Source organism: Saccoglossus kowalevskii, chromosome 16 (assembly GCF_978046115.1).
Source record: "Saccoglossus kowalevskii chromosome 16, keSacKowa6.1, whole genome shotgun sequence".
In the NCBI taxonomy this organism is placed as follows: Eukaryota; Metazoa; Hemichordata; class Enteropneusta; family Harrimaniidae; genus Saccoglossus; species Saccoglossus kowalevskii.
In genome coordinates this window covers 30,643,662-30,663,353 of record NC_140656.1, presented here as the reverse complement: position 1 = coordinate 30,663,353, position 19,692 = coordinate 30,643,662, and the positions used below count along the sequence as shown (strand labels likewise).

General features: G+C 38.2%; 1 protein-coding gene across 1 annotated transcript; it reads right to left on the bottom strand.

Annotated features, from left to right (window-relative positions):
* Nucleotides 1-4,965: 4,965 nt before the first annotated feature.
* LOC100377444 (protein ANKUB1-like) lies at nucleotides 4,966-9,381 on the bottom strand. The gene has a single exon (XM_002740838.4). The coding sequence runs from the start codon at nucleotides 9,043-9,045 to the stop codon at nucleotides 6,979-6,981; it is 2,067 nt and encodes a 688-aa protein (XP_002740884.1). The 5' UTR covers nucleotides 9,046-9,381; the 3' UTR covers nucleotides 4,966-6,978.
* Between the last annotated feature and the right edge of the window lie 10,311 nt (nucleotides 9,382-19,692).

The window sequence follows — 19,692 nt, the reverse complement described above, 5'->3', positions numbered from 1 at the left end:
GCTTTTCCACTGTTTTGATATCTTGAGCCAATTATCGTTTCCATAAAACTTGAAACAAAATTGCCCTGGGATACTCTATAGACATGTGCAGTCTTAATATTTTAATTTGTCTAATTTGCATAAGTAATAAAAATAACTCATTTGATCTTTTCCCTTGAAGCTGAAATTTCTGAAAAATGTTCTTTCCGGTAAACATTGTGACAGTTACCTTCCGCTGAAAGCCCTATACATAGAGACTATATACCACATTTATCCGAAACCATGAAGAAATTTATTGAAGAAAACAAAAACAATAAAAACTATGTTGCTGCCAATGCATAATATGACAGAACAACCACCTGAATAATGACAGTTTATTAATCAAGTGGCGAGTTCGAAGATTTAGCACAATTAAGTGAAAACAGCGAATGTATTCAAAGACTCAATCCTCCGGATTCGAGCTACACTTGTATTTTAATGTGAATGATGTGGGGAATAATCGCAAAACATTTCTTAATCTGTTGCCATGGTTATACAATAAAATAGCTCATCAATCCGATTTTAGGTCACCTTCCCTATTCGACGTTGTTATGGGAACGCATTTGCATCCTGCCTATTCAGATTTGTGTGGAATGAATTTCATCATTTCTGACATTTCGCTGTAACCTCGCAAAATCGATTTCGATGGAAAGGGAAATAAATCAACTATTCCAATGCGTCAGTTAAGAAGAAAATTAAATTTGTCTTCAATGTTGCGGTGCGTTGCTGTCTGGCACTAATCGTTACTATGACAACACATATATATATATTTGTTATTTCTTTTCGCTATGATGACTAATTTTAATACATGTATTGCAGCAATGTCGGTATGCTCGGTATATAATGAAACAACAGCACAGTCTGCCAGAACAAGTCTTTTGTATTTTATGGCTGTACTATTTTCCACTCGCAAATCTTGTTTTTATTGCTCATCAATATTCTCTTTCACTTCGTGAAACGCATCTATTTAATGCAAAGTACTGTTTTTTTTTTTCCATAAATTCTTATAAGTCATGGGGTTTGTTTAGTGGCGTCTATTTTCACAAATATTTTATAGTTTCACTGTTAATAGTAAATTGTACTTTCTAGAAAAATAATATTATAATCATTGATTATATGTACATAACAAACGCCAAATTCAAAAGTTGTAATCCGAAGGAAGTGTCCGTCATAATATATGAGTGGGCAATGGATCCAGTGGTAGTGGCAGATATTCAGAGTATAGGTCGTTTTTAGGCAAGAATCGGTTGTTCGCACCTCCTAGATAAAATAATGGCGTTGTTCGCAGGTTCTGGTGTCTATGTTAATAAAACAACTGACAGACATCTTTATCACATCATATCGTGAGCTAGTGTTGATCAGTTAGCGGCAATTGATATCAGATATTCGTATGCTGGTTGGCAAAAATGTAAACAAATGTAAAAACAGTAGGACGGCCTATACTGATTAATCAATTGTATTCTCAATAATTTAATATAATTGAACCAAGTAAATATTTAATGTTCTGGTGCCGTGAGTTCGAGAATGAGAAGTAGGTAAGGCTTTCTTGGCCTTCAGACTGAACAATGTAAAACACAAAACATTTATATAAATCATTGCTACGTGTTGTTTTCTCTATCAATAGAATGGACGTCTACATTTATTTTTATATCTACCAATGCGTGTCGAGCCCTCTATCGACGACACGCTTCTATGACGTAAATGAGTGAAACGAAGACTGTTCAGAATTGTCGATATCGTTTTAATCTGGAGTCGTTCATCAATGGAGTATATGTTTTGGAGAGATTTTACTGTTTTATAAATGACGAACGACTACACTTCTCGCGCTTATCACTACGTCATTTTGACGTCACATAAACGCTCCGTTAGAGGGCGCGATTTATGGAGTGGTGCATTTAAAAAGAAAGAAACGGCTGAAAGGGTCGTTTTGAAACCATGACGTGTTATTCTTTAGTTCTGTATGGTGTATATATCGCATGTAGTGCCCTTACCAAAACATACCCTACGTTTGATCGCATTGCTATCAAAACAAGCAGCTATTTTAAACTCGAGTTTGTTACAAGATGTTTATGTCGAGCTATTTACCTTTACACCGCATTGGAAAAGCTGTGATGCATCAGACTACCGTCAAAGCATGGCACCGCATGACTTAACAACACCGTCTCACAACCTGTAATATTACACTTGTTGGATTTAATATAACAATAAGGAAGGAACTCACTCATGACCATTTCATAGTATGTAGGTTTTCCTGTACGGTTGTTTGTTTCATATTGTGCGTCTACAGTAAAGTCTAAAGTATTACTTTTTTGTAACATGACACAGCGATTATATGAAATGTATTTAGAAACAGTCTAAAACCGCCATGTGAAAGCAATTCCTTCTTTCTCGCTAAATTGTGTAAGAAATATTAAATACTGCAAGCATCGAACAGAGGTATTTTTTGTTCTGATTATTTAAAACAAACATTGCGGTGAGGTATCAAGTTTTGTGCCAGTGTATGTTGTACACCACCGCCCAAGCGACATTATTAGCTGCACGGTTGATCGAAAAGCTTTGAACATTGAAAGAATACGTTAACGCTGGGGTTTCTCTTGTTCGATTACACACAATAGCAATTGTGAATCACCTACAAGACATTTGAAAACAGATCGGGCTTTCAATTTCGCACTATATATGTTAAACAGTTTGTTAGTCTTTGAGAAATCATCCACTGCCGACCTGGTTTGACATTGTAGTGTGTCGTAATAGCGTCACCGTGGTGTCGACCAAGTTATATATCGACAGACGTATTTTCATCACATTCTTCAAATCAACCACAGTGAGCAACCAGTGGCGTACGTGCTGCCCGGTAACAATGCTGGTGATAAATTACATGATTATAATAGTGATTCAGGTAGCGTGGAAAAAAGACAATACAACCACCGGGTTTTCAATCGGCATTAGCCGCAAATAAAAATACATCATGTTTTCCTATGTCCTTAGGGATTGTCAGGTAAAGACACTGTCTGTCAGACAATGATCGTGAACTGAAGAGAGAGATTTTTAATATGTACTTAGTTGTTGAACTCAATGTACTATGACTAATTGTAAGATTAAGTAAGTTGCGTTCTTTCAAAATACACACAGTTGCAGGTTTATGGTGTATATCACATACGTTTATTTAAATCAAGGACATTAGAAAAAGATGTCTAATGTATTTGCTAAAGTGTATATCTATAACAGTCAACATATATCAAGTTAAAAATTGAACAATGGCTGTCCCGAGGACGAACATCAGGAACAAACATTATATAACACCCCTGCCTGTTTTATTAATATTTGGCTTTCAAAAGAATGATTTAAAACGTTTATCTTAATGTGCCACATATCTTCTAAACACTGCCCTTCGACTCAACTGCAGAATACAACAATACGTGATAGCACTAACAACTTGAAGTTTGCAATGATGTTATTGAATATTTATGTATTATTTTGTGTTCGACGACAGACAGGTTTGAAATCTCAGTTACCCCCCCCCCCCCCATCTTTTTCCACCTTAACGATTATCATGATTTCATGATGTGTTCCGCCCACAACCACGTTTGACTTTATTGTTCTCGAAGCAAAATAAATCAGCATTATTTTATTATTGCTCTTATGACAGGATGACTGGATTCATAAATTAGTATACTAATAATTAAAACACGTCTATATTTTCTCTACCTGTAAGACCTGTGTTATTGTCACTTACAAGCTTGAACATTTTAGTATGATGCACTGTTTCAATAAAATAGTAACCTCCTTGTAAACGTAGAACTTCATTGCTAAACAATTACTATTTTGGATGTTTTTTGTAGAGTCTAATCACATTTCTATGCAAACTAGCACAATCCATGATTATTGACGACGCACAGACACTGACAAACCATAGCGCGTCCCCTTACGCACCCAAGCCCTCGTCACGTGCGCGTTAACAATACTATGAGATCGTAACACATCTTTAATGACCTTCCGTGTATGACAGAGGACGTGACATATACAACAGGCAAAAACGCAGTCAACCACGTCGCATTAGAATTGAATCGTTCAAATCGCAGAATAATAAGAAATGTACAGTAAAGTAAATGAAATCAGTTCCCGCACTTCAGTAATATTATCTCTCCCACAGAAAATTACTATATAGACGCATAAAAGGCCAATCCGTTGTGCTGTTGTTAAGGAAAATAGGTTCGCTTTATGTTGCCCGTGGCAACAGTAATTGACACGTTGTGTGGGGATATATACGAAATTGGCACTGCGTGATCAGATAATATAATCATGATCGTCCGAATAAATGATGTTACTATTTATAGACTGCGAAAACGACATAATTAATGGATATTTACATCTGTTGTAAACTCATCTACCGTGCGGGTCATCCTTTGAATGCACAACATGTAGAATTTAAGAATATCGTAGCGTAGATTATAATGACTCCACCTCAGGTTATACGAATTGTCAATTTAAATCCCAGGAGGTGAGGCTATAATAGGAGACTATAGAAAGAATACCGCCAGTAACAATCCGTTACCATGGCAATGCAATCCTCTCACTCAAAACGACCCTTAGTCGCATTTAATGATGGCATTAATTAGGAAGCAACTTCTTCTGTCTAGAGGAACTTTCACGTTTAACTTAATACAATGTACACTGCGGAAAGTTAGTTCGAGTTGTACAACATACCAAATGAGACACTTGGATCGATTTATTTTCATTTAAAAACAAACCGGTGTTTATTTTGTAATATATGAAACACTGGTTAGTCAACGTTTAAGTTGACACATCGATTGCGTTTCAAAATGGCCAAGTAGGGAGCGTACGAGGAAACAATGCCTTTGTTGTAACAAAGTAGATACTGGGGTATTTATTGATTTTTGTGAATTTGTTTACTGACTCATTCTTCTAATTGACACTAATGGGTCAAAGTTTACGCACGTGTAATTATTTAGTGTTTTTATTATTCGGTGAAATACATTACAAGCACAGTCGACTCATAAGTTCACGGTTTCCAAATCGTTTGTACGTGCAGCGGATATTGAGTATTTAATTCTCGACCAGTTACATTGTCAGGATTTCTAGGGAGTTGGTCTTGCCGCAAAATTACTTCCGTTCACAGATTTTTCAGTCAGCTATCAATGCACAACGCTAAAGAAAAGTGAATGGAGGCAATAATAACCTAGCAAAGCACTGCAAATTGGTACAATTATCCTGACTTTAATTTACTAATGAACGATCAAATATCAATAAATTTAAGCTCAATATACAGAATATGCTTGGTCAGAAAATATAAAAGATGTATTCGATTAAAAAAGACTATACACTTGAAAAATGTCAATGTCATGTTGTAAAACGCAATGAATACGAGCTTTAAATTGAATACCCTGTTGTCACATAATGCACGATAACAAACGAGGATATACTCGTTCGGCTGTTATTGTATTAATGGGAAAATTATTTATGGTTGTGCAGCAATTTTTGACAATGGAGGAAATACAAAAGCACACTCATTCTGGGCGACAATTGTTTGATGTAAACATTTGTATGTCGGGTATTGTGTCTGCAGTTTTTAGTGCTATATTGGGCTGCTTGCGAGTACATCGAGTCCATTGTGTGAAGACACTGATACTGCGATGGCACGGTTAAAAAGACCACTTGTAAGTGTAATGTGGAATTAAAAAGATGGCCATGTAACGAAATCAGTAACCGTGTCGTCGCCGTAATGTCATGTTAAACAAGTACCAGGTACATGGAATTCGAAAATACGCCGGAAAGCTATTAACAGTCTTTACCACGAACCAAGTGAAGTGGCTTCAACATAATAATGGCCGCCATGAGTGTATTGGCATGTAGTACGCGGTTCGAGTTTAAATATTAGCTTTTGACACAGAGCATACAGAACATGTTGAGTCAACTATTATTTTTTTATATGAAGCTTTTTAAAAATTAAACGTAAAGTTACTTGTCAGAGCGTATCCAAATAACACAGCCAGACATATGTAAATAGGAATCTCGAATGTAGCACAATTAGAGCAAGTTACAATAATATAATATAATATAATACCGATATATTATAAACACGGCGCAGCATAATTCTGTTTTAAATTGCAAACTGAAATTTGGCTTCCGTTGTTAACCATCAGTTAAATCGATATCGTGAAGAGCAATTGTACATAGCAACGCCAATTGTAACTAAGGCATTGATTCCGCCATATTGAATATAAGGCTATCACGATGCGATATAACCTGGTAAGCCATTAAATAAACAACGGCTGTGCAGGGAATTTAGGAACTCTTGTGACTGCCAAATGGCAATAATTTAAACAATCTGTTACGTTTCATGTCAAAACAACAGTGTTTCGGATCCACGATCTTGTCCAAATGCGGTAGCCCCGGGCTGGCATTCGAAACAAGGCGAATGACTAATGATGGATGGGAACGTTCTAGTGAAGACACTGGGTTATTCAGTTGTGTATGCGACTCGTGTAATAATAGAAACACAAACACGTATTATCCTGAGTTGATTTTCTTAGCAATTATAGTGAAGCGGATAGTAACCCGTGGCTAAAAGGTATATTATGAATGGAGTAGGTGGCATTGTGTTAGCCTTGTCAACCACAGTTACCAATACAAAAATAACATGATTGTGTATATTTGAAAAAGGGAAGGATATCCGTCATCAAAAATATAAATAATAGTTTGTCTGTATGTGTGCGTGTGTGTTGAACTGCTCAGCGGACGAATTTAATAGCGAGGTGTCGAAGTTTACCGATCTGTCTGACAATGCATATTTGTATTGGTGTTATCGTTAAACCTGGAAACGCGAAATTGTATTAGTCACGTGATCCGACTAAACCTGGGTTGCGTAGCTAGTTAGTACGTGAAGGGGTCAAGTGACTAAGTCCGCACTCCAACTGAACAATGTTCTTTTTTGTCATGTAGTCAGCTTGATCGCACATCGGCAATTACCTGGTCTGTTGCTGGGCTGTCTATGAACACGCTCTCGTCGTCGCTTGAATCGTCTGCTTCGTCTCTCGTCGACATCATGTCAGACTCAGTAACCTTCCTTCCCGGTGTGATGGTATCGAGTGAAGCAATCCTCATGATGTGTTGCCGTGAAAATGACATGGCTAATCGTACCTGTTGTAGCCAAGGTTTTTCTTTGAACGTTGAAGCAATCGCCAGAGACTCGATAGCTTTTTCTCTGGCCGAACATCCAATGATATCCTCGTATAATTTGATAGTGTTCACTGGTAGATTTACCCCCCTAGTTCCAGTGTAATAGAACGGTTTCTGTGTGGCTTCTAAACTCATTGCTGGTAGCGGTACGGTGTTCTCCACTAAAATATGGCGTCTCCATTTCTTCCTCTCTTCCATTTTCTTAGTGCGCTCATCGCTCTCCCGGGGTGATTTGTCAAGTTTAAGAGGTGGTATTTTCGCTGCTTTATGGCTTCTACGGCGTTTGCCGTCCGCTGGCGTGTTAACATAATACGCACTACTCGCATTAAAATCTGTTTCGACACCGTTTTCATCGAAGTCATAGTCATGAGAAACTGTCAAATTCTGGTGCGACGAACTCTTCATTTTTGCATGTTGTTGGTTGATTGACGGAAATTTGGTCGGACTCACCGTCACACTTCGACTTCTCGGTCGCCATTCCGAGTGCTTCGATCTTTTTTCGGCCACTTGTTGTTTGTATTTTGCCACTAAGCTGGGAACTGTTTCCCCGTTTAATCTCGGAAGCTTATTTTCCGGAGACGTTGGCGACAAAGAAGATGTTTCCCCTGTAGCAACACTGCTACGTACAGTACTTGCATGATGCACACTATTAACACTCAAGGATTGCATATGCGGAGATTTTTTTACTAATCCAAGCGCTTTACATTTGATCTTATTGTAGCTTTTGGATCTGGGACTAGCATTCTGTCTGCTTTCCGTGAATCCATCTATGTGAACACCTTGCCCACACAGGGCGCCATTTTGCCTATAAGGACGGCGTATTTTTAGGCTAGACTTTTCCGCTCCGTAAATTAACATAACTCTATCTTTCGCTCGGTCGCACCATCTTCTCACTTGCGAGTAAATAGTTAAGGGCAATGTAACCGCGCTGTATGTGACGCTAGACCATTGCTTGGTTAACAAATACAAAGCCACTTCCCTCTGTTGTTTTCTCAGAGCAACGCTCAAGGGGGTCAAACTGTTTCCATCTTTACACGTAACGCAACAAATATTATGAAAAACAAAAATTCTCAAAATCTGTAACTGTCCGTGTTCCGCCGCTTCGTGTATGGGTGTTTTGTAGCTTTCAATATGCGTACTGCTACACCACTCTCTCGTTGGGTGATCTCCGATTGGTTCGTCTGAACGTACACCCTGTCTCAGCATAGTAGAAGCTAGATCCATGTGTCCGTGATGTGCAGCGATGAACAACGCAACACGGCACTGGAACTTGGCCACATGTTCATCTGCCGAGAGATGTTTCGTCACTTCCGATGTATGTCCGATAGAAGCAGCCTTTAAGAATTCGTTCCAGCCGTCCCACGTTAACATACGTACCGTGGAACCGAACTCGATACCGTACGTATCAAGTGAATTCAAGTCAAACATATCAGTTCCATCTTCCGTGACTACCCGAAATACACTCACGGGTAGACCACTACGTCGCACTATTAATGTCTTCAATTCGGCTACAGTAGTCTGGAGAGGGTGAATATCATCCAAAATTTCAATCGTTTCGCCGTTGAATACGGAGTACACATACAATTTAGGCTTAACGTCTTCCCGTACGCTGACCTTTAACGTGGCACCTGCGGACACGCCGATGTCACTCAGATACCAATCATCGGCCAGATCTGAGCCATGGTAATTTAACACAACAAACTGGCCACCACGGGTATCTAACTGAAACACCTCAGTCGCTTTAAGTTTCAACGAGCCGACATCGTCGTTGGGTTTCACGTCCAACGAGTGTCGGCGATCTTCGTAAGACACAAAAATCCGCAAGCTCATATTGGCAGTGTTATTCACAAAATCAAACTCTCATAAGGTTTAAATTCTAGCTCGTCACGTGACCGAGCTCCAATATTCAGCGTTGCCAAGGTATTGCCGCAATGCTTTCTCAGTCGAGGAACTAGTATACGACTCGGTTGTTTACATCTCACATGTATACAGCATTCAATGTTCCGATAAGTACACTAGCATTGCTGTCCAACGCCAATGTCACCGACAAGATGCCATAAGCAGACACAGAAAATGTTGTAAACAACGCGTAAATATATATTATGTATACGCCAAACTCTCACCTCGAATCAATAAATATCCAAGCTTGCCATAGCGAGTCTCGTCTGCAATGTGCTGGGTAGAGCCGAGTTTGTCTTTCTATTGTACACGACACTTTTATTGATTTTGCATACCGACCAATGACAGGCGACCAGAGCGTAGCACACAAACGAATAGGCAATAAGGTAGAGATAGGTTGATCGGGTTGTGTACCGCCTACTTTGCAACCAATCCACACACAACACAAACAACAATAAACTACGTTGTACAAATACAAATGATTAAAACAGCCATCATTGGCATTTATTTATAACATTGATAATGATAATTGGTTTGAAAATATTCCCAACGTATTATACGGAGACGGGGTTTTGTTGGCAATTTGCCGGTTATTGGATCAAACTAAACTGGTCTATCGTTCCTTATTAAGTACTGCGCGGCGCCCTTCTAATAAATCGCCGTATTCCCATTGACACGGGTAATAAATGTACATTTAAAGCACGATCGTAAATTTAACGTCTCCACCGGCATCCCTGTCATATTCAGTTCACATCGTATTTTGAGTAACTACAACGCGGGTTTATATCACCCGTTATCCGTTTGGAATGGTATCTGTCGCCATTGTACATACTCAGACTACCGGTTTAAGTATTAATCTGAGCAACACAAAAGACATTTAAGAACAGAATGGTTAATCCTTTCAGCGCGCTCCAAGAAACCATTGACATAAACCATGAGTGAATAGTGGCGCTCTTTGCAATGCAGCACCATGTCTGCGGGGCACTGTAGTAACACATCTCGCTGTGACGTCACCCTTAGCAACGACGGACTGTGGGTTTCAACCCCCGATGCAAGTATGCCTGTAGACCGCCAGGCTTGACATAAGTACAATACATAACGAAAGAACGAGCACAAATAGGCAATGGTATCGAAACAATCAAGAGGGCAAGCGAGATGACCGTGACAAAATCGTAACTTTAAGCTGACGAGTACGTGCTCATAGTACGGGCACAGGCCATAAGCATGATGTTATTTATTATATTTCAAGCAAACGCCTTGAACAATCAGTTATTTATTTTACAATGAAAAGCTGATTTCACGTCTTTGTCCATTTCCGAATAGAAAGTAATGAACAAGCCTATGGACACACCTTATAAAACATAAAACATCTCTCGGGACGCTATCGTCGAACGAGGTCGTTGACCGTATTTTCAAGTCACACTCCGAATTCGCTTCCAGGTATACAACCTGTTGATTCTGTAACTATTACTAACACATATATATTTTGATTAATGCAATCCGTGAGAACAAAACAAGTAGTTTTTGTCTTCAAGGTACATTATTGTGTGTCATTGTCTGTCGATTTGTTTAGCTGTTAGCCACCGAAGAATCCTATCCTAATTACCATCCTGTTATAGGCGGCCATTGCGTACGGCTTGTTAGATAGCGGGTTTGTTCTTGTTCACGTACTCTACAACAATAGTCAAGACAAACCAATGAGTTCATATACTTCAAATGAAAACCTTGGAGACTCTAATAAAGCCTGGCCATGAGCTGATGATATATGGTCTGTACATCAATAGTCGAATCAGCAACTTGGCTCTAAAAACTAAATAATTCCCACGACTGTTACTCCCCCATCTTTATTTTGTATCATATGTACGTAGCAGTATTCGAACACACATGACAACCAGTAATTTATTCGCATTATAATAACTACGTAAAAACCTAGAATATTACACCTGACCAAATAAGGACTCTCCCTCGTTTTTGCATATTAGTTTAACACGTTAATATTTTCCCTTGGTGATTAACCAAGAAACATGGGCACAGACATATTGCATCAATGTTTGGTACAAACACCATAAATGTTATCAATGATCTATTGTGTCGTCTTCTACACTAACTAAATTCCCATACTTTGCTATTGTTATGCGTGAGTTATAGGCATGTTTGTTTATTTTATTCTAGCTTGAAAACAGTTTAACATTGCTCTTTAAATGTGTGCAATGTGTAAATGACAAATGCTGGTAAACATAAAAGCTACCGTGGAATATTTAATTTTGATTTATCTTTAAAAGTTGTTTGAAGTATACAGACGTGTTCAAACTGTTAACGGAGATACGATTATGTAATTCGTTCATGGAAACGTTAAGACTGCTGTGAATTACAGTGAATGAAGTGATTTGATGTATCTTCATATCGTTATGATTTCGTATGAGTGTTTATCATGAATACACGTTCACGCGGGCGTCTTTGATGAAGTACATGGACGGTAAGATAGGCAATGGAGTGTACAAATTTAAGATCTATTGTCAACCACTGAATTCAAAAATAGTTCACCAGAAATGGGCCATAATATTTTAAGTTCTCAATAATAATATACGAGTAGTATATATTCTTCAGCGATGACTCATTCATTGTTCAAATGTCGCGCATTATGGCAGATATCATACACATATTTTTCAGGGTGATGTGGGAAAGATGCGTGCGAATGGATCATCACATGCAATCGCCGTATAGATAACAGCAGCAAATATACCGAACCATGAGAGAAAATGCATGGAGGTAAAAAGATCTCTTTTTACCTCCATGGAAAATGTAAGCGATATGTGATGAGTCTTCACATTACAATAGAGGACCTTAAGAAGGTCACGCAGTCTTTGTTCAATGAGAGAAAAAAAGCGGTGGTGGTTTTATTGCTACAAACAATGCTTTTAAACAGGAACACTTCAGATTCATTTGAACAACCTCCACCATTCAATTACACTATTTCAGTAGTCACAATTGTCATCTAATTTACAACAGTCCGGGACGCATCTGTTCTTTAGCAAGTCACGAAGGATTGATGGAGCACGACGTTTGAGTTTTCACTCGACTGTTGTTGGCTAAGAAACCGAGATTATCAGGCAACTCTTTAATGCCCTTCGCGAATCGCAGTGGGCAGAATGGAAGTGTTAAGACAGTGAATAAATAAATACAGATAACAAAGTGTGGGTTTATTTACCATAACTGTAATTGTGAAATATGCAGGTTAACCGAATTTATCGCTAGAGGTGTTGCCTATGCACCGAATAGAGGCTTTATGGTCGCATTTGTTCTAGATCCATTATATAGTCAGAATGGGGATTTAACATTAGATAAAATAGTGTACTTATTTAGAAATGTATTATAATAACATATAGCACAATATTAAACACTATACACTGACAGGCAAACAGACACTGAAATTTCCAAAAACATAATGAGAGAAACATGGATACAATGCACCGAGTAGATTGCTCAGTTTTACTCGAAGTAGTGTTAACTTCCGGAAGGAACTTTTTACTGGACAACCTTTCGGGATATTTCATAAGCTTTAAGAAACATGAAACACAAACAATCACGTTCTATCCGAATCGTATTTTTTCCCATTGTATAGAACGAACTCTCGCGCATGATCAGTCACCTAACCAATTATAATACACCAGCACCGCAACGTTATAACGTGCCATACAATAACAAGTATAGATAACAACATATTCAAACATTATCAAAATTCATATTCATCAAACGGAAAAAAACTACACAACTGATAATTACAATTAATAGTAGTCAAATCAGTAAGAGAATAACATATGGAGGTCGGAGAAATAGGACGAGGACAACTGAAATTAAAACAAAACGGCTGCTAGTTGGTTAAATTTTATTGAAATCTCATATAAATGTACACACAAAAAAACGCTCTTTAAACGGACCTTGACCTGTCCTCACATATCCAACCATTCGCTGAATACTAGTATTGTGGATGTAGATATATTAATCTTCAAAGCGTACACATGTTCTGTATATGTAACCGTCATCGAAGACGAGTTTCATTTCATTCTACAAAGTGATCTTTACACCATAATGTAAGACAAGTAATATAGATAAACAGCTAATGTCAGCAACGTATTTGTATTTTACGCCTTCTATGCCAGAGAAAGGAACAAACTTTCAATAAATCTATCACATAATTAATTAATTAATAATATTTTTTCATTCTGTTAATTTTGTATTCTTCTTCAAGGTATAAAGTATTGTTGTTGTGTACCTTTATTAACTATATTATGTTTAAAGGACTGGGGACCCGTAGTACACTAAGAAAAAAGCAATTGTAAAGAATATGCAAACCCTTAGATCTTGCAGCATTTTGAACAAAATCGACCAAAGAGAGTCAGAGACACGGAAAGAAAAACTCATATAATGAAAAAAAAAATAATATGGCGACCAGTCGGCCACATTGAATCAAATCACACAACTGCCAGATATGTACTATTAACCCGTCATGCGTGATGTTCATGCCAAGTGTGAAACATTGCGTAACTGTTACAACCACTTAGATCTACCTTCTTCGCAGGAAAAAAGTGAGTATAAAGTCAAGAAACAATGAAATAATATATCTTTACGGATTAAGCAGAAAATACTGACTGAAATTTACGAGGGGACAATTCCTGGACAAGAACAATGACGTAATTATAACTGCATACGATAATTGGTATTCACTTTTCTCATTACTACATATTTTGTATTAATTTCAATCTCCCTTATAGAATAATTTAACACGAACTATAATATTAAAGTCCCCAAATAATAGTACAGCAATATATATAAGCAATTTCTATATATCTTGAACATTGCAACATTGCACAAGTATCTTGAAAGAATATAAACAAAACACAAAACCGAACTTGTTGGAACGAGAGTGGGTAGAAACGATGACAGACATTTTAATCATCGTATACCATTTCCTTGCATATACGATGATACGGACAAACAGTCTTTTCAGCGAAAATTAATTCCAGCTAAACTAAAGTATTTTAAAGTAGATTCTTTTCTATATAAACATAACATGATAAAATCAGTCAAGATATGCCTAAGAACCCACCGAAAGTGTTGAAACTTTGAAATTTGAAGTGTTTGGACAAGAACGGCCCAGTCAGATACGTGCATATATATGTATATTATTATGTATTGTCTTTGCATCAACTAAACCTGACAAATCATGTCAAATAAATCATTAAATAACATCGGGCGCATGGAACTGAAAACAGAACCCATAGTTTACCTTGCTTTAAACCCACTGTACCCTCTAAACCCACTGTGAAAATAGTTTTTTTTTTAACTGGTACACATGCAGCAAAACTGAACGGAAAACTTATGTTAACTAGGTCAAATATATGTCATTATGCAGGACAACTTGGAGGTACACTATGTTGTTTGTTATTAACGGTTCTTACGTCTCCACCCCTTCAAATATAATACGTCCAGAGGTGGGAGAGAATCTGAAGGGAACAAAACGGGTTGTAAAGCTATTGAAATAGTTTTAGTTATTTTGAACACGCCATGAGTGGAGCAACAGTGCGTTGCATATGTTTGTTCACACTGTTCAGTAAAACACAACACACCGTGGTTATAAATCATTGCTTCAGCCATGGTATGTTTGTTGACTTATGTCTAAATGACGCAGATGGTATCGGTATGTATATAGCTGCATGCTATCAACGTCAATCCACGCCTTGGCGATATCGCAGAATTAACATCAACGGCCATCAGTCGGTACAGTGATAAGATATAAAAGTAACTCGAGACCCGTTCAAACTGTCCCTACCAGGTGATCAATTAGTTTAACTTGCATACAACGCGATCAGTATGACGCCTCGTAGTGTACAATTTATAACAAACTGGTATACTACCATAGTGTAGTCACAGAAGCGATCAATATGGCACACTAATTAGTACTCGAAAATCGATAATTGATTTGCCCCGAATCGTCTAGTTTGACCCCAGGTAGAATTCAATAAATACTAAGCTGTCAAACAAAGATCCCCAAAGTCTAGTGCTGTTCAATTACTCCAAGTCCACACCACAATGATGTCTCGTTATATATTTTGTATTTTTATTACTTGACATAGGTTTATTGTGAAGACAAAAATGCAGTGTATAAACTGGGAATTAAGCCTGTGTGTAATTTAATCAGTCACTTTTCGGTTAAGCTCACTTGTTGAACTTTTGAAAGAGTACACCGGATTACAAGAAGGCGCGAATTTGTTTTAATTTAGGACATTATTAATGAATATAAACCATTTATCTTGAAAGATCTTCACTCAAATCCAAAGATGTTTCATTGGCTGTTGAAACCATTTGATAACATCAATTACCTTATGAGTCATCGGTCAATTTAATGCCATGATTCCATCATATTTATTTAAAACGCTTGAAATCTCAGCGATTCATTTGATGAAATAAATGTAGGAGAATGTAAGAACATTTTGTACAAGTAGTACAATTATCGATTGGAACAGGAAGTTAAATTGCAAAAGCAAGTCAGCTCCAAAGAAGAGGTTAAAAGTAAACTGACCGATGCAATCACCAGTTAAGGCTTGTGCCTAGCCAAGTTGTTTTTAATCGTACTTATAAATTTATAAACATTTATTAATATGTCATGTAAAACAAATTCACGCCTTCATGAAACCCAGTGTACACATATATGTTATTGACTATGAAAATGATTGTGAACTCTGGTTTAGTGCAATACACTTAACAATGGGCCGGGGTACTTCTTTTATTGTAACTGTAATATGGACCCTACCCGAGTTACGATATGCACCCACGTGAATATGCCTATTGCCTATACTATCACAGTGATAGGTCAAGTTATCATCCACATACATTCAATGGTTTAATGGTGTCACCAAACTTGTAATTTAACAGTCTGTTTTCAATAGCATTGTAGTACCGAACCACAGTCCCTCTATCATGATAGAGGGACTGTGACCGAACAGACTATTTTTACCAGTCTATTGTTTGCTTGTTGTATATGATCAATAATGGTCACTTCTTATGCACAAAGAAGTCTGTTTTCGATAGACGGAGGCTGGGTGATTCAAGTCCAGTGTTGGAATGTGTAGGTATTGTACAAACAGTCATAGGTAGGTATGTATAGCGTTCAATATCTCATTGGATTGCGCAAATAAAGTAGTAATACCCGCGGGGAAGAATACAATTCAAACACTGTTCAGAATGCCTGTTTGCTTGTAATTCTACCTACCATGACGGGAAAAAGTAGCTTGGATGGGGTATCAGATAACTACAATAACTGGAAACTAGTGACACATTACCACGAAAACAAATAGTATCTGGAGACAGTAAATTTGAGATAATTTGACACAATTTCTTTACGAACTCAACGGTAAGATGCAGATCGATACATAAGATACAGGCACACATGTAATACATACATACACAGTACCAGATGTTGTTCAGATGCTTTACATGGGAATGAGATTACAGCACATAGTACGCAGACACAGTACCTGGTGGTCAGACACAGTACCTGGTAGGCAGACACAGTACCTGGTAGGCAGATACAGTACCTGGTAGGCAGACACAGCAGCCGGTAGCCGGACACGGCACCTGGTAGGCAGACACAGCACCTGGTAGGCAGACACAGCACCTGGTAGGCAGACACAGTAGCCGGTAGGCAAGCACAGCATCCGGTAGCCAGACACAGCACCTGGTAGGCAGAAACAGTACCTGGTGGTCAGACACAGTACCTGGTAGGCAGACACAGTACCTGGTAGGCAGACACAGTACCTGGTAGGCAGACACAGCAGCCGGTAGCCAGACACGGCACTTGGTAGGCAGACACAGTACCTGGTAGGCAGACACAGCAGCCGGTAGCCAGACACAGCACCTGGTAGGCAGACACAGTACCCGGTAGGCAGACACAGCATCCAGTAGGCAGACACAGCACCTGGTAGGCAGAAACAGTACCTGGTAGGCAGACACAATACCTGGTTGGAAGAAACAGCACCTGGTAGGCAGACACAGTACCCGGTAGGCAGACACAGCATCCGGTAGCCAGACACAGCACCTGGTAGGCAGAAACTGTACCTGGTAGGCAGACACAATACCTGGTCGGAAGAAACAGTACCTGGTCGGAAGAAACAGTACCTGGTAGGCCAACACAGCACCTGGTGGGCAGACACAGTACCTGGTAGCCAGACACAGCACCTGGTAGGCCGATACAGTACCTGGTAGCCAGACACAGTACCTGGTAGGCAGACACAGCATCTGATAGCCAGACACAGCACCTGGTCGGCAGACACATTACGTGGTAGGCAGAGACAGTACCTGGTGGACAGACACAGTACTTGGTGGGCAGACACAGCACCTGGTAGGCATACACATTACCTGGTAGGCAGACACAGCACCTGGTAGGGAGCCACAGCACCTGGTAGGCAGACACATCACGTGGTTGGCAGACACAGTACCTGGTAGGGAGACACAGCACCTGGTAGGCATTGAGTAGGTTTTCAAGAAATTTGACCAAAACTTACAAAAATTGTCATTAAAAATAAAGAATTGAAGATAAATTTTAGCACTAAAATGGCTGTCAATCGGCCATCTGGAATTGGATTATGAAACAAATGTATGTGCTTATGTATTATGAACCACTAGTATAAACTGTTATTTTTCTAGGAATATTTTTTTCTTCAGCATATGTGATACAACATACATTTATTTATTTGCTTACAACCTGCAAGTATGTGACTTGTATCATGTCTTTGATGAGCTGATTGTTGTTTACAATATTTAGCAGTTTAGCTGAGTGGAAGTTTATCAAAATTGTAATAAGATTAACATTTGCACTAACTTAAATCTAAAATACACTCAGTATAACACCAGTTCTACTATGTACAACTTCCAGTGATGCAGTGTGTACAACAGTGACAACATTCTAGAGACACACATGTTTGTATTCAATGTACTGGGATTTCTGGCTTGCAGGCACAGTACCAGACCTGGAGCATACACAGCATCTGGAAAGGTGGCATAGTACATGACATGATTATTATAACATCTTTCTTCTGTAAAAGCAAGTTAAAGTAACAACATTGAACAGATGCACAGATTGAAAACTATTTCTCATTTTCACAATATGTATTCATAAATCATGCAATCGTTAGAACCATTCATTCAGTAAGCCACTAATCTGTAGCGGTTATAACAACATGCTTTGATACCACTGCCTCGCATCCAGTAAACACTATATACAGTCACCATTTACTATGCTCACCACACAAAACATACAAAGGTCAAAGCTATAGAACATGTGAGTAAATCACATGAAACTGGCAGATATCATTCCTAGTAATAATTCAAGAAATATTGTGTAAAACTACAAATATCCTTGAGATATTAATTATTTTGCAATAGTAAGTCATGTCAGAAGGTCAATCTGCTTTCATGGACCAATCAGATGGAATGGATTTTAATCACACAGTATGGAGATATAAAATATTATTATACATCTGTCACCGTAACGCAACAAGTTACAGCATTCCATAATTTTGCGGTATTTTACAGTGTATTTTCATTCTACCATATTAGGAAATGCAAATTCTAAATATGGAATGATTATGTGCATAAGCAAAAACAAACATGGCTGCCACACAAAGAAGTTTATTGATTCTGTTCTAAACATTTTGGCATTAACATGATGTATCCTGGGAAGGAAAAGATGTATAATAATAAGGTTATTACGAGGATACCTCAAAGTATGCACTCAGACAGTACGCCATCGCTTGGTCATCCGCTGCGCGTTGGTCGGTGCTCCCGCTGTACTGTCTTCATGCATACGTGAGCTATCCTCGTAATAACCTCATATTACTAAACTAGTTTATTACGCTGAACTGATAGAATAAATACTGATACAGTGTATGTGGCATGATGTTGATTTCTTTGTCAGGTAAACACTTCTAATACCCCATATAACACAACACTCTTTGTTCATTATCTGTATGTTTACATCCTTACCAGTACAATATCAGTGATTGGATTCAAACACCTTGTTCTTCAGTCTACCGAGAACTTGATGTGACAGTGTAGTAATATTCACAAGCTTATTATAGAGTGTAACTCATCGACCTGCAATAACCTAATATGTAAATATATGTGAAGAAATCGCTTGAATAAAAGTTGACAGACGATGTACGACGGGTCCAGTAAACCCATTCAAATCTTCCGATTTTTGGGGTTCATACAAACCTATTGTATTCACCCCTGGGTTGACCTGTTTTAAGCCAGAAATGGATTTATGGTCATGCAATTGTTCAGAAATTGAACTTCACTCAGGCCTGTGGTCCTTGTGTTGTTCAACAATTGTACACTTACTCATACATTACATCCTATACATACAAACACACATACAACTGTATTTGAGTTGTCTCCATGCCCAAGGACATATACATTCAATTCGGTTGCATGTTACAGACCATTAATAAATAAATAAAACAAATATTATATATTCAATGATACAAATTTATTTACATTTTGATTTTTTTTCCAAATCTA